The sequence below is a fragment of the Ranitomeya imitator genome, chromosome 1, assembly GCF_032444005.1.
Source record: "Ranitomeya imitator isolate aRanImi1 chromosome 1, aRanImi1.pri, whole genome shotgun sequence".
Classification (NCBI taxonomy): domain Eukaryota; kingdom Metazoa; phylum Chordata; class Amphibia; order Anura; family Dendrobatidae; genus Ranitomeya; species Ranitomeya imitator.
In genome coordinates, this window is record NC_091282.1 from 354,831,533 (window position 1) to 354,845,438 (window position 13,906).

Here is a 13,906-nt window from a genome sequence, read left to right on the forward strand (position 1 = left end):
TAAACTTATTTACACAACTTCACAATAATCTTTGTCAACTTTAATGCTAATTTTAAACTCTATCCCAAGGGTCTGCTTGTAGTAATCATAGAGAACCTTTTCCCTAGGAAAGACAAAGAAGTAGAAAAGGAATTAAACAGCAACTCTCACGTGATCATCATGTAAATGGTAAATGTTTATTTAACCGGTTGTATAACTGATGCCTATTAGTTGAAAATACATCCTAATAACTAAACAGACACTACGAACATTACAGAAGCTTTTTTACAATTAGAATGTGCTTTATTGCGCTTCTATTAATATTCTATTTCCTTCCTGTAATTTCTTATACTTGCTCTACTGACAACCTGGGTAAGAGTATGCTATCAAATATAAGATGACATATTGCTATGTTTCCTCTTTAAATTATAATGTAATTGTGCATATACAGTGGGGCAAAAAAGTATTTAGTCAGTCAGCAATAGTGCAAGTTCCACCACTTAAAAAGATGGGAGGCGTCTGTAATTTACATCATAGGTAGACCTCAACTATGGGAGACAAACTGAGAAAAAAAAATCCAGAAAATCACATTGTCTGTTTTTTTAACATTTTATTTGCATATTATGGTGGAAAATAAGTATTTGGTCAGAAACAAAATTTCATCTCAATACTTTGTAATATATCCTTTGTTGGCAATGACAGAGGTCAAACGTTTTCTGTAAGTCTTCACAAGGTTGCCACACACTGTTGTTGGTATGTTGGCCCATTCCTACATGCAGATCTCCTCTAGAGCAGTAATGTTTTTGGCTTTTCGCTTGGCAACACGGACTTTCAACTCCCTCCAAAGGTTTTCTATAGGGTTGAAATCTGGAGACTGGCTAGACCACTCCAGGACCTTGAAATGCTTCTTACGAAGCCACTCCTTCGTTGCCCTGGCGGTGTGCTTTGGATCATTGTCATGTTGCAAGACCCAGCCACGTTTCATCTTCAATGCCCTTGTTGATGGAAGGAGGTTTGCACTCAAAATCTCACGATACATGGCCCCATTCATTCTTTCATGTACCCGGATCAGTCATCCTGGCCCCTTTGCAGTGAAACAGCCCCAAAGCATGATGTTTCCACCACCATGCTTTACAGTAGGTATGGTGTTTGATGGATGCAACTCAGTATTCTTTTTCCTCCAAACACGACAAGTTGTGTTTCTACCAAACAGTTCCAGTTTGGTTTCATCAGACCATAGGACATTCTCCCAAAACTCCTCTGGATCATCCAAATGCTCTCTAGCAAACTTCAGACTGGCCCAGACATGTACTGGCTTAAGCAGTGGGACACGTCTGGCACTGCAGGATCTGAGTCCATGGTGGCGTAGTGTGTTACTTATGGTAGGCCTTGTTACATTGGTCCCAGCTCTCTGCAGTTCATTCACTAGGTCCCCCCGCGTGGTTCTGGGATTTTTGCTCACCGTTCTTGTGATCATTCTGACCCCATGGGGTGGGATTTTGCGTGGAGCCCCAGATCGAGGGAGATTATCAGTGGTCTTGTATGTCTTCCATTTTCTAATTATTGCTCCCACTGTTGATTTCTTCACTCCAAGCTGGTTGGCTATTGCAGATTCAGTCTTCCCAGCCTGGTGCAGGGCTACAATTTTGTTTCTGGTGTCCTTTGACAGCTCTTTGGTCTTCACCATAGTGGAGTTTGGAGTCAGACTGTTTGAGGGTGTGCACAGGTGTCTTTTTATACTGATAACAAGTTTAAACAGGTGCCATTACTACAGGTAATGAGTGGAGGAAAGAGGAGACTCTTAAAGAAGAAGTTACAGGTCTGTGAGAGCCAGAAATCTTGATTGTTTGTTTTTGACCAAATACTTATTTTCCACCATAAAATGCAAAAAAAATGATAAAAAAACAGACAATGTGATTTTCTGGATTTTTTTTTCTCAGTTTGTCTCCCATAGTTGAGGTCTACCTATGATGTAAATTACAGACGCCTCTCATCTTTTTAAGTGGTGGAACTTGCACTATTGCTGACTGACTAAATACTTTTTTGCCCCACTGTATGTCCACTGGTCACAAGGACATATTTTAATATGCTCTTAAAACCAGGGCTTTGGTTCTGACTTCACAAATTGTTTAACAGATAGACATTAGCAAGTTTGAAATGGAAGTCAAGAAGCGATCTTCCATCATACAAGTATTAGGAGCATAATAAAGGTAAACCTATAGAGATTCCACAGTCTCTATTTTACATTTCTAATATTAAAAAAGTTGTTAAATGCATCTCTAATTTAGCAAATGTGTTAGGCATATGATTTTGTGATGCTTTCCAATCCATAACTATTCCTGGTTCTCTCGACCTGTACTTGTTAGTGCAGCCGTCCTCCTAGACTGCACAGCTCACCTGATTGAGAAGCATATATCCAGATCCATACATCAGCCCACTCCAATTGAAAAACATTGTAGATGAGAAAGGTGTTATTTTTAATTGGAGGAGGCTGATGGACAGATCCAGTCAACTTTTATTTTACATACACTGATATACAGTTTATTATGCACAATCCTATTGATCAATTAACTAAGTAACATAAACACTGGTTCTAAGAGAATACGAGCAGAGGAACGCAAGGTCTCATTAAGGTCACATCAGAAATGAACTTAGACTCATTAGGTAAGTAATTCAAATCCACCAATTTAGGTGGGATTGGCCGAACATCTAATGTGTAGGAGTCCTTCCAACTGTTCCCCAACAGATTATGGCAGGAGACGTAAGGATCGGGTGGTTTGAATTCAATCCGCAGATGACTTTGGTTTGCTAGGATGATTCTTGCCACATCTTTCTCGTAGAGAACACAACAGGAGCACTTCACAGGGCCTAGAATTCCTATGTAAGGGAAGCCGCGAGAGATATCTTTAAGCTGAATGATCTTTTGGCCATTAGCTATTTAATATGTATGGACAGCTAAAACATGGCCATTCAAATGAAATAACCTTTTTATTGAATCTGTGGTCTAGTCTACGTATAAAATGGTTTTGGCAAAAAATGAATAAAGAAAGGTATATTTCAAAGTTATTCATGTAGTTACATTTTCCTCAATTCTAATTATACAGAAGGAATTTCTTTTCTTCCTTTATGGTCAAATTTTCCTTATTTCCTTATGACCAAAATGATTCACCAGAATTTCTTTGTTGGTGAACACCACTTTAAATGATATTACTATGTAGGCTTGTCTTGATTTGACTTGAAGTTTTGGGAAATGTAAGATTCTGAAGTGGTCAATGTACTGATCTATGCATCACTTACAGGACTGCTTTATGATGGAAATCTATAATGGTAACAACATCACTGAATTCATTCTAGTTGGCTTCCCGACACGTCAGAAGGTGCAGCGAGTTCTTTTTGCAGTGTTTCTAATTATTTATCTTCTAACTGTCGTAGAAAATGTGGTCATCGTCATAACAATCAAATGCAATGTAAAACTCCACAAACCCATGTACTATCTGCTGTCTAGCTTATCATTCTTAGAAATCTGGTATGTTACAGTTACTGTTCCCAACCTTCTCAACAATTTATTGACTCGGAACAATAAGATCTCTTTCATCGCTTGCATGATTCAGTTGTATATCTTTATATCGCTGGCCTGCACGGAATGTGTTTTGTTAGCAGCTATGGCATTTGACAGATACATTGCTATATGCTTTCCACTACGCTATCCAGCCATCATGAATAACACCTTATGTCTGCAGTTGACTATTGGCCCCTGGATCTTGGGTTTTTCCATTGCCCTGATTAAAGCTGTTTTTATTTTTAGGTTGCGTTTTTGTGGCCCTAACGTGATCAACCACTTTTTTTGTGATATTTCGCCAGTGCTAAACTTAGCTTGCACAGACATGTCTTTCACGGAGTTGGTGGATTTCATTCTCGCCATGATAATTATCATGATTCCTTTGGTACTGATAATTTTCACATACATTTGCATTCTTTGGGCAGTAGTCAGAATGCCTAACAACCAGGGACGTAAAAAAGCTTTTTCTACCTGTGCGGCTCATTTAACAGTAGTTATTATATTTTATACCACAACTTTGTTCATATATGCGAGACCAAAAAAGGCTAGCCCCTATGATAGGAACAAACTGGTGACAATATTCTATTCTATTATAACTCCATTTTTTAACCCAATAATTTATTGTTTGAGAAATAATGAAGTGAAGAAGACAATAAAGAAAATATTCCTAACATCCCATGGCATAGTCTTGGGGTAACCAACAGCCGCCCAAGACAGCTGAAACATGTTTTGAATATTGGAAACATGGCCTAATAAGCTACTGTGTATTTATGCTCATTCTATGGATATTTTAGTTTTATGTTCAATGTATAGTTAGTGTACATGTTTCAACAAAATACGCGACTCATGCTCACAAGACTTGCCAGATACTCCTCAAATAGATATCATGTCATGATGATCATTCCAGGGAAATCACAATAAAAAGATATATTCATTTTTGAATCTCTTAAATGTTTTTCTTTCCTTTCTTTTTTATAGTTGAGGTTCATTCTTCTGTTCTTCTGTTTCCCCACATAAATAAATAAATTGCAGGTAGAATTCTGTTTATTCTTAGTAGCCGACTACAATTTGACATTTTCAATAACTGGAAATGATTCATGATTAGAATAATATATGTTTCTAAAGAGCCACTAGGAGAATATTTAATTCTATGCATCAAATACTAACATTAATTCAAACCAAAGTCATGTTCGCACTACTGCAGTCTTCAGAGCAATTTTGCATCAGCCTTTTTTTTAAAGATCAGGAACTTATAAGCAGTATCAAAACTCTACATAATCAAACATCAATGAAAATAAGCATTTCATTGGCAACTTACATGAACATTTACTGTCATTTTTCACTCATCCAATAAGTAAATAGGTAAGTAAAATAATTGTCATTTACAACCTGCCAGTGCTGCTTCTTTTTTTTAAATGTGCAAAAACTAAGTTCACTTCTGCAACCAATTATTTTCTATTGTTACAGTGCATGTAATATATATATATAGTATATAGCTTTTGCAAATTTCCACTACAGAATTTAGTAATTAATATTCCCATTGTTGGAAAATCTAGGGTAAGTCACATCAAAATAATTGTGTCTGGTTTGGAGTATAGTTTTTTTTTTAGTATATGTAATTTGCTACTGCCTGAACAGATTCTAAACTACCTGTTCATTATTAGACTTCATGCATATAAGTGAATGCATTTTAGCACACAATGGAGGAATTTATTCAACCAGTTATCCACTACTAGGATAACCTTTTCTTATACTAAATGTTCGGCCCCCATGAAATAATAATTCTTATACTCAACTCTTGAGATGGGCGGACACCTGGATGTTCAGGTCCAGATGATTTGGCAAAACAGGTAAAAAAAAGTTTGGGTTTGGGTACCAGAACAGTACCCGGACCCAAACCCGAACCCCATTCACTTGAATGGGGAGCCCAAACATCCAGTGTTTGTCATTCTCTCATGTGCATGACAGCGCAGCAAACACTGCTTCTGATTGGCGGTAAAATCATTACCGCCAGTCAGAGATCCTTGGTTCCTATGCTGTCAATTGACAGCGTGAGCCTGCACCTGTGATCGGAAGTATAGAGTTTACCTCCGGTCACTGGCGTGGGCTGATGGGACTACTGCACCCATCAGCCTACGCCTGCAGCCACTAATAACAGCAAGAGCAGGAGAAGCTGATGGTAGTATTATTCAGCCAGCACCTGCACTCTAAATAAATAATAAAAAAACAGAGTGGGTTCCCCTGCATTTTTGATAACCAGCCAGACAAAACTGACAGCTGAGGGCCTCAACTCTCAGCTGCCAGTTTTACAGTAGGAAGGTTGGTTTTCAAGAACCAACCCCCAGCATCCCAGCAGGAAGCTGGGGGCTGATATTCTCAGGCTGGTAAGGGGCCATGGATATTGATCCCCCAGTTTAAAAACAGCAGCCCGCAGTCACCCAGAAAAGGCACAGATATTAGATGCACCACTTATGGCGATTTGCCCGACTCTTCCCACTCACCCTGTAGCAGTGGCAAGTGGTTTAATATTTGTGGGGTTGATGTTACCTTTGAATTGTCAGATGACATTAAGCCCAAGGATTAGTAATGTAAAGGTGTCTGAAAGACACCTATTCATTACTAATTAGTGTTGAGCATTCCGATACCGCAAGTATCGGGTATCGGCCGATATTTGCGGTATCGGAATTCCGATACCTAGTTCCGATATTTTTGTGATATCGGGAATCGGTATCGGGATTAAGATTAATGTGCAAAATAAAGAATAAAAATAAAAAATATTGATATACTTACCCTCTGACGCGCCCTGGTTGTCACCGCTGCAACCGCCTTGCTTTCGTTCCGAAGAATGAGCACGTAAAGGGCCTTCGATGATGTCGCGGCTTGTGATTGGTCGCTGAGCGGTCATGTGACCGCTCACGCGACCAATCACAAGCCGCGACATCATCGAAGGTCATTAACGCGCTCATTCCTAAGAATGACCGCGACGTCATCGAATGCCCTTTACGCGCTCATTCTTCGGAACGAAAGCAAGGCGGTTGCAGCGGTGACGACCAGGGCGCGTCAGAGGGTAAGTATATCAATATTTTTTATTTTTATTCTTTATTTTACACATGAATATGGATCCCAGGGCCTGAAGGAGAGTTTCCTCTCCTTCAGGCCCTGGGATCCATTACAGGATACCTTCCGATATTTGTGTCCCATTGACTTGTATTGGTATTGGATATCGGTATCGGCGATATCCGATATTTTTCGGATATCGGCCGATACCATCCGATACCGATACTTTCAAATATCGGACGATATCGCTCAACACTATTACTAATCCTATAGTTGGTGTTGTAAATACACAGCAAGTACAAAGTCCTTTATTTGAAATAAAAGCAAAACACATTTTTCTATAAAAAAAGGAAAATAACAAACACAGTTATACTCCGCTAATGCCCATTCCATTGAATCCATCATCTCCTGTAATAAAACAAAAATAAAAAACAGCAATATCCCTCGCCTATCCATCGTTTTGTTCCACACTGTAATCCACATCTATGGATAAATAGTTTTCAACCTGGGTCGTGCCAAGATGCGATTGTCCAGGTTGAGAACCACTGATGAATGAGCTGCTGTGAGCACAACATAAGTGAGCAGAGGTAATGTCATTGAGGTTACTGCAGGTCACATGATGCTGAGTTCCCTCTGGTGAGATCACCATGAATTCACCGCAATTAAATTTTTAGAGTGAACTGCGGTGACCTTGCCTCTGCACCGTGAGACTTTTTCTTATTCACTCATTGTTCTATTTGTTGAATAAGATTGCCTTGTGCAGGTGCAGCGCCCCAGAGACCTGGTCGTTGCAGTATGGCACTCTGCCGCTAAGGGGAGTGGCGGTACGTCTGATGGCACTAAGGAGTTCTCCTGACCAGGTATCACCAGAACACATTACACTTCACACTCCGGCCACTAGGGGGAGAAAAAGGCTTTATTTATTGGGCCACTCCTCACACTGGTAAAACTAGGGGCTGGGGAGGAAGTTAGTCAGAAGCTGACTGGGTTGGATTCAGGCAACATCCCGTGGCAGGGGGTGTTGCAGGGAGAAGGCACAGGGGGGCCCCTGTCAGGCGTGGGAACCTGGCAGGTGCCTAGCGAACAGAACAGAACGTAACGGAACCGCACCTGCATACCCTGCGGCGGTATCCTAAGAAAGAGACACGAAGGGAAGGATATTGTGGAACAGTGTAAACGAGATCAAGCACAAAGGAGAGCCAGTAAGAGTTGTGCCGAGAGAGAGAGAGGCAACATCTTACTGAGGCGTGTAGTCGGTGGCCGGAACACCGTAGGAGTAACTGACTTCAGGCCTTACTTCAAACTCCGCTGGACAGTTAATTATAGGTTGGCTGTCTACCTTAAATTTCCTAAGAAGACATAGGGGGCAACATTGGGAGAGGGGCGTCTCTAGGGTCCCGGAAGACCTCCAAGTCTTTAACTTAATACGGGTGCGTCCTAGCCAAACTATACCTGGGGGCGAGAAACTAGTAACATCTGGAACTAAAGAGAACAAAAGAGAGCTGTAGAGAACGAAAGAACGAGAACAGCAGTTGTGAGGACTATTCCGAATGCTCAGCAGGGTAGGCCTACAACACACAGGCACTAGTGGTAGGCAACGATTTCCATCTGCGAAGGAAACTCTGGATGTGCCCATCCGACCGGCCAGTCTCTGAGAGCCCTGTTAAACGTACTCTGGATTGAGGATCCTGAAGCCTTCAGAAAAGAGGTAAAGAGACTGCAACCTTGTGTCCTCATTATTGACTGCACCTCACACCATCGCCACCTACACCACTGAGAAGCCCTGGGGACACACTTCACCTGTGGGAAGGAATACCATCCGGCTGCCATTCCATCACCCCAGTGGACCCCATAGCAGCATCGGTCACCCTGACCGAACACCACAGGTGGCGTCACGAACCCCTGACAGACTGTTCCACTACTTTCATTGGACGCCCCTTAGCAGGGTCGCGGACTGGGTCTAGCCACCGTGACAGCCTCAGAACCGAACCAGAGAGACCCGGTACCGGAACGCGTGGCCCTGTGTCTGGGGGCACTCCACAGGCGTGTACTACGGAGGACAGAGAATGAACTTCAATCCAATGTTGCGGCCAGCATGCAGCCAGCGGGTAAGGAAAGGGTGAATCAAACACCTGAAAACTCTGCCCATATGACCGAAAACCGATCCTGCCAAATTCAGGTGACAGGTTCCCTTTAATCCTTCGCTACACATTGAATAAAAGGACAGTTTTGCGTTCATGCACTTACTAAGTTTAACAGTGATGATACCTTAGAGTAGCTGGGTGTGTCGGTCTTCTCCCGATGAATAATATGTATTCGGCACCGCGCTGCAAGACTGTGGGGCTGGTAGATAGTGCAGGAGCGTTCTCCCCTACTATGTTCCTCCTCGCTGGTCACAGGGAGCTAGGCTGAACCGCCAGCTTCAAGCGTGCCCATGGCCGGAAGCGACACCAAAGCAGTGGCGGAGTGTGAAAGGGGCGTGGAAAAAATGTGACATCACACAGCTGTATGGATGGGTGCATCTCGGTTCTGGAGAGAGCTTTGTCGTCTACTCAGCATCGAGCTGAATCTCTCTTCAGCATACCATCCCGAGACGAATGGGTTGGTAGAGAGGGCCAACCAGACTCTGTTCACATATCTGCGACATTTTGTTTCAGCCAGGCAAGATGACCGGGAATTATTTGCTACCGTGGGCAGAGTTTGCGCTGAACTACGCTATAGCCGACTCCACTGGGCAGACCCCATACCTCCTTAACTACGGCCAGCATCTGCGGGTTCCTGTGCCTATGCCCGTGTCTTCCGCCGACTCCAGGGTGGCAGACTGGGCTGTGGAGGCACGTGACATTTGGGACCGCACACAGGATGCTATCTGGGCCTCCAAGGAGAGAATGAGGGTCTCTGCCGATGCACCTCGGTGCCCCGCTCCAACCTTTGCTCCTGGCGACTTAGTGTGGCTCTCCGTCTGTAAAATCAGGCTGTGAGTTGAGTCCACTAAGTTTGCACCTCGCTACTTGGGTCCCTTCAAGGTCCTGGAACAGGTGAACCCTGTGGTCTACAGTCTGGCCCTTCTTCCATGCCTATGTATCACCGACACCTTTCATGTGTCCCTTCTAAAGCCCGTTCACATGTCCCGGTTTTCCGAGTCATCTGCCGGGACATCGGGTTCATCTACGGATGATTCTGAGGTGAACACTATCTTGGGGTATAAGGTGGTATGTGGCAAAAAATTTTATTTGGTGGATTGGAAGGGTTATGGCCCAGAGGACAGGTCCTGGGAGCCTGCTGAGCACATTCGAGCTCCGCAGCTCATTGCTGCCTTTGAGCATAGCGAGGTCCAAGGATGGGGGCCTTAGGAGGGGGGTTAATGTTAGGTGTCGAGTTCCCGCCACTGCACAGGGGGAATCTTGAACCACCTCTGCTGCAGTCTCCCATTCTTCTCCGGTTGCAGTGGAGCCTGCTCAACGGAGACATCGGTCCCAGCGTCTGGCTCAGGCAGATACCGTGTGCTTGGTTACTGCTGATCTTCCAGGCTCAGCCATTATAACCAGCACTGTCCTGCAGTGAGCAGATGCTCCTGGCTTTCCTCTACTGAGCATGTGCAGCGCCCCAGAGATCTAGTCGTTGCAGTATGACACTGCCGCGAAGGGGAGTGATGGTACGTCTGATGGCACTGAAGGAATTCTACTGACCAGGTATCACCAGCACACATTACACTTCACACTCCGGCCACTAGGGGGAGGTTGGATAGGAAGTTAGTCAGAAGCTGACTGGGTTGGATTCAGGCAACATCCCGTGGCAGGGGGAGTTGCAGGGAGAAGACACAGGGGGGTCCCTGTCGGGCATGGGAACCTGGCAGGTGCCTAGCGAACAGAGCAGAACGTTACGTGGAACAGTGAGAAACGAGATCAAGCACAAAGGAGAACCAGTAGGAGTCGTGCCGTGAGACCGAGGCAACATCCTACTGAGGCGCGTAGCCGGTGGCCGGAAACCCCGACAGATGTAAATAGTTAACTGTTTCCTGTTTTGCTGCTTTAAACCTGTCTAGGGTTAACTCTTAAAGGGATCCCTTTGTTTACCCGGGATCCCTATCGTTTCATATTTTCTTTTGCACAAGTTCATCATTGTTTGAAAGACTGCCGGATCATGAACAGTGAATGATTCCAAAACTGTTTTGTATATTGTTTGCACCTTCTTAAAGGTGCTCCCTACTGGTTTTACAAAAGAAAGAAGACTTTGCGAAGAGATTGTTTTTGGACATGACGCAGAAGGTCTTGCTTTCATTGGACTTGCAGACGGAGAGAATCTGCACTATCTCCTAGAGACTTGGTTCCCTCTTAAAGGGAATGTTCACATGTTGCCTTAAGAAAAGTTAAAATGTTGATAATGTTGAGATTTAGAAAAGTTTGATAATGTTAATAGAGATTGAGGACAGGAAAGATTGAAAGTGAACCCGTAGAGGTTAGAGAGAGAGTCCTCCTGAGAACCGTAGAACGACAGTTGGTTGTTGAAAGAGAGACAATGACAGTAGGCCCGGCCCAGGAGCTAGGCGGTCCTGCATTGGTGAAGCTAGAAAGACAAGTTGAGTTATTTTATAGTATTTTATAGTAGGCCTTTAGTGGGTTCAGCTTACACGCCCTTAAAGGAAAAGTTAAATTATTGTTCAGAATTTGCACTTAGTAGAATACCCGGCTGGGTAATGAGAATTATTTATAGTATGAAGAATAGGATGTTATTTAAAAATATTTAACCTTGTTTTGTTTGTAACGTTCAAGTGTCCTCACTAGGGTTGAGCGAAATGGGTCGGCCAGATTCAGAAGTCGCCGACTTTTGGCAAAGTCGGGTTTCATGAAACCCGACCCGACCCCTGTGTGGGGTCGGCCATGAGGTCGGCGATCTTCTGATCTGGAATCGGAATTCCGATACCGAGTTCCGATATGTTTAAGATATCGGGAATCGGTATCGGAATTCATATTTAAGTGTAAAATAAAGAATAAAAATAAAAAAATATTGATATACTCACCCTTGGACGCGCCCTGGTTCTCACCGGTAGCCTTCCTTCCTAAGAATGAGCGCCTGAAGGGCCTTCGATGACGTCGCGGCTTGTGATTGGTCACATGAGCGGTCACATGAGCGGTCACGCGACCAATCACAAGCCGCGACGTCATCTAAGGTCCTTCAGGCGCTAATTCTTAGGAAGGAAGCGTCCGAGGGCGCATCCGAGGGTGAGTATATTCCTAACCCTCAGTTATTCCTAGTTATATATAACTCCTTAACTTAACAATAAATAACTCTAACTAAATAACTTAACCATATATAACTCCTTAACTTAACCATAACTCATATAATTCCTAGTTATATATAACTCACCCTCGGACGCGCCTTGGTTCTAACCCGCAGTCTTCCTTCCTAAGAATCAGCGCCTGAAGGACCTTAGATGACGTCGCGGCTTGTGATTGGTCACGTGACGCCCATGTGACCGCTCACGCGACCAATCACAAGCCGCGACGCCATCGAAGGTCCTTCAGGCGCTCATTCTTAGGAAGGAAGGCTGCCGGTGAGAACCAGGGAGCGTCCGAGGGTAAGTATATCAATATTTTTTATTTTTATTCTTTATTTTACACTTAAATATGGATCCCAGGGCCTGAGGGAGAATTTCCTCTCCTTCAGACCCTGGGAACCATTAGAAACCCAATGCACTGCATTGGGTTTCGTGTTTCGGCCGACCCCGACCCCGACTTTTCTATAGGATCGGCCGATTTCACTCGACCCGACTTTTGAAAAAGTCAGGTTTCGTGAAACTCGACCCGATCCTATAAAAAGAAAAATCGCTCAACCCTAGTCCTCACCTCCCATAAAGGGAAGCATTGTTCTATTTACTTGTTTTAAGTATTTCAAAAATTTTGTATGTCTTTTGCTGAAATGTATTGTTGTTCTTCTTCCCAGTCCAGGAATACTGGATTTAACCGAGGGGGAGTGCAGCGCCCCAGAGATCTGGTCGTTGCAGTATGACACTCTGCCGCTAAGGGGAGTGATGGTACGTCTGATGGCACTGAAGGAATTCTACTGACCAGGTATCACCAGCACACATTACACTTCACACTCCGACCACTAGGGGGAGAAAAAGGCTTTATTTATTGGGCCACTGCTCACACTGGTAAAACTAGGGGATGGTTAGGAAGTTAGTCAGAAGCTGACTGGGTTGGATTCAGGCAACATCCCGTGGCAGTGGGTGTTGCAGGGAGAAGACACAGGGGGGTCCCTGTCGGGCATGGGAACCTGGCAGGTGCCTAGCGAACAGAGCAGAACGTTACGGAACCGTGCCTGCACACCCCACGGCGGTATCCTAAGAAAGTGACACGAGGGGAAGGATATTGTGGAACAGTGAGAAACGAGATCAAGCACAAAGGAGAACCAGTAGGAGTCGTGCCGTGAGACCGAGGCAACATCCTACTGAGGCGCGTAGCCAGTGGCCAGAACACCGCGGGAGTAACTGACTCTAGGCCTTACTTTGAACTTCGCAGGACAGTTAATTATAGGTTGGCTGTCTACCTTAAATTTCCTACGAAGATATAGGGGGCAACACGTGGAGAGGGGCGTCTCTAGGGTCCCGGAAGAGCTCCGAGCCTTCCCGTCATATGGGTGCGTCCTAGCCATAACATACCTTGGGGATGAGAAACTAGTAACATCTGGAACAAGAGAGAGAGAGAATTAGAAAGAACGAACGAACGAGAACAGAAGTTGTGAGGACTAATCCGAATGCTCAGCAGGGTAGCACTACAACACACAGGCGCTAGTGGTAGGCACTGATTTCCACCTGCAAAGGGAACTCTGGATGTGCCCATCAGACCGGCCGGTCTCAGATAGCCCTGTTAAGCGTGCTCTGGATTGAGGATCCTGAAGTCTACAGTAAAGAGGTAAAGAGACTGCAACTTGGGTCCTCGTTATTGACTGCACCTCACACCATCACCATCTATCTTACTGGGAAGCCCTGGGGACATACTTCACCTGTGGAAAGGTATACCATCCAGCTGCCATTCCATCACCCCAGCGGACCCCACAGCAGCGTCGGTCACCCTGACCGAACACCACAGGTGGCGTCACGAATCCCTGACAGACTGTACCACCTTTATTGGACGCCCCTTAGCAGGGTCGCGGACCGGGTCTAGCCACCGTGACAGCCTCTGAACCGAACCAGAGAGGCCCGGTACCGAGAACTCATGGCCCTGTGTCTGGGGGCGCTCCACATGCCCAAGGGACGACCTCTTATATTATTACTTATGCAGGGACAAGACAGTCCCTGTTTCTACACAG

At 44.5% G+C, this 13,906-nt stretch overlaps 1 protein-coding gene across 1 annotated transcript; it reads left to right on the top strand.

The window, feature by feature from the left end:
- The first annotated feature begins 275 nt into the window (after positions 1 to 275).
- On the top strand, positions 276 to 4,235 carry LOC138665112 (olfactory receptor 6B1-like). Its single transcript, XM_069752349.1, has 2 exons — positions 276 to 351; positions 3,412 to 4,235. Exons 1-2 carry the CDS (start codon positions 276 to 278, stop codon positions 4,233 to 4,235), a joined length of 900 nt encoding a protein of 299 aa, XP_069608450.1.
- Positions 4,236 to 13,906: the final 9,671 nt, after the last annotated feature.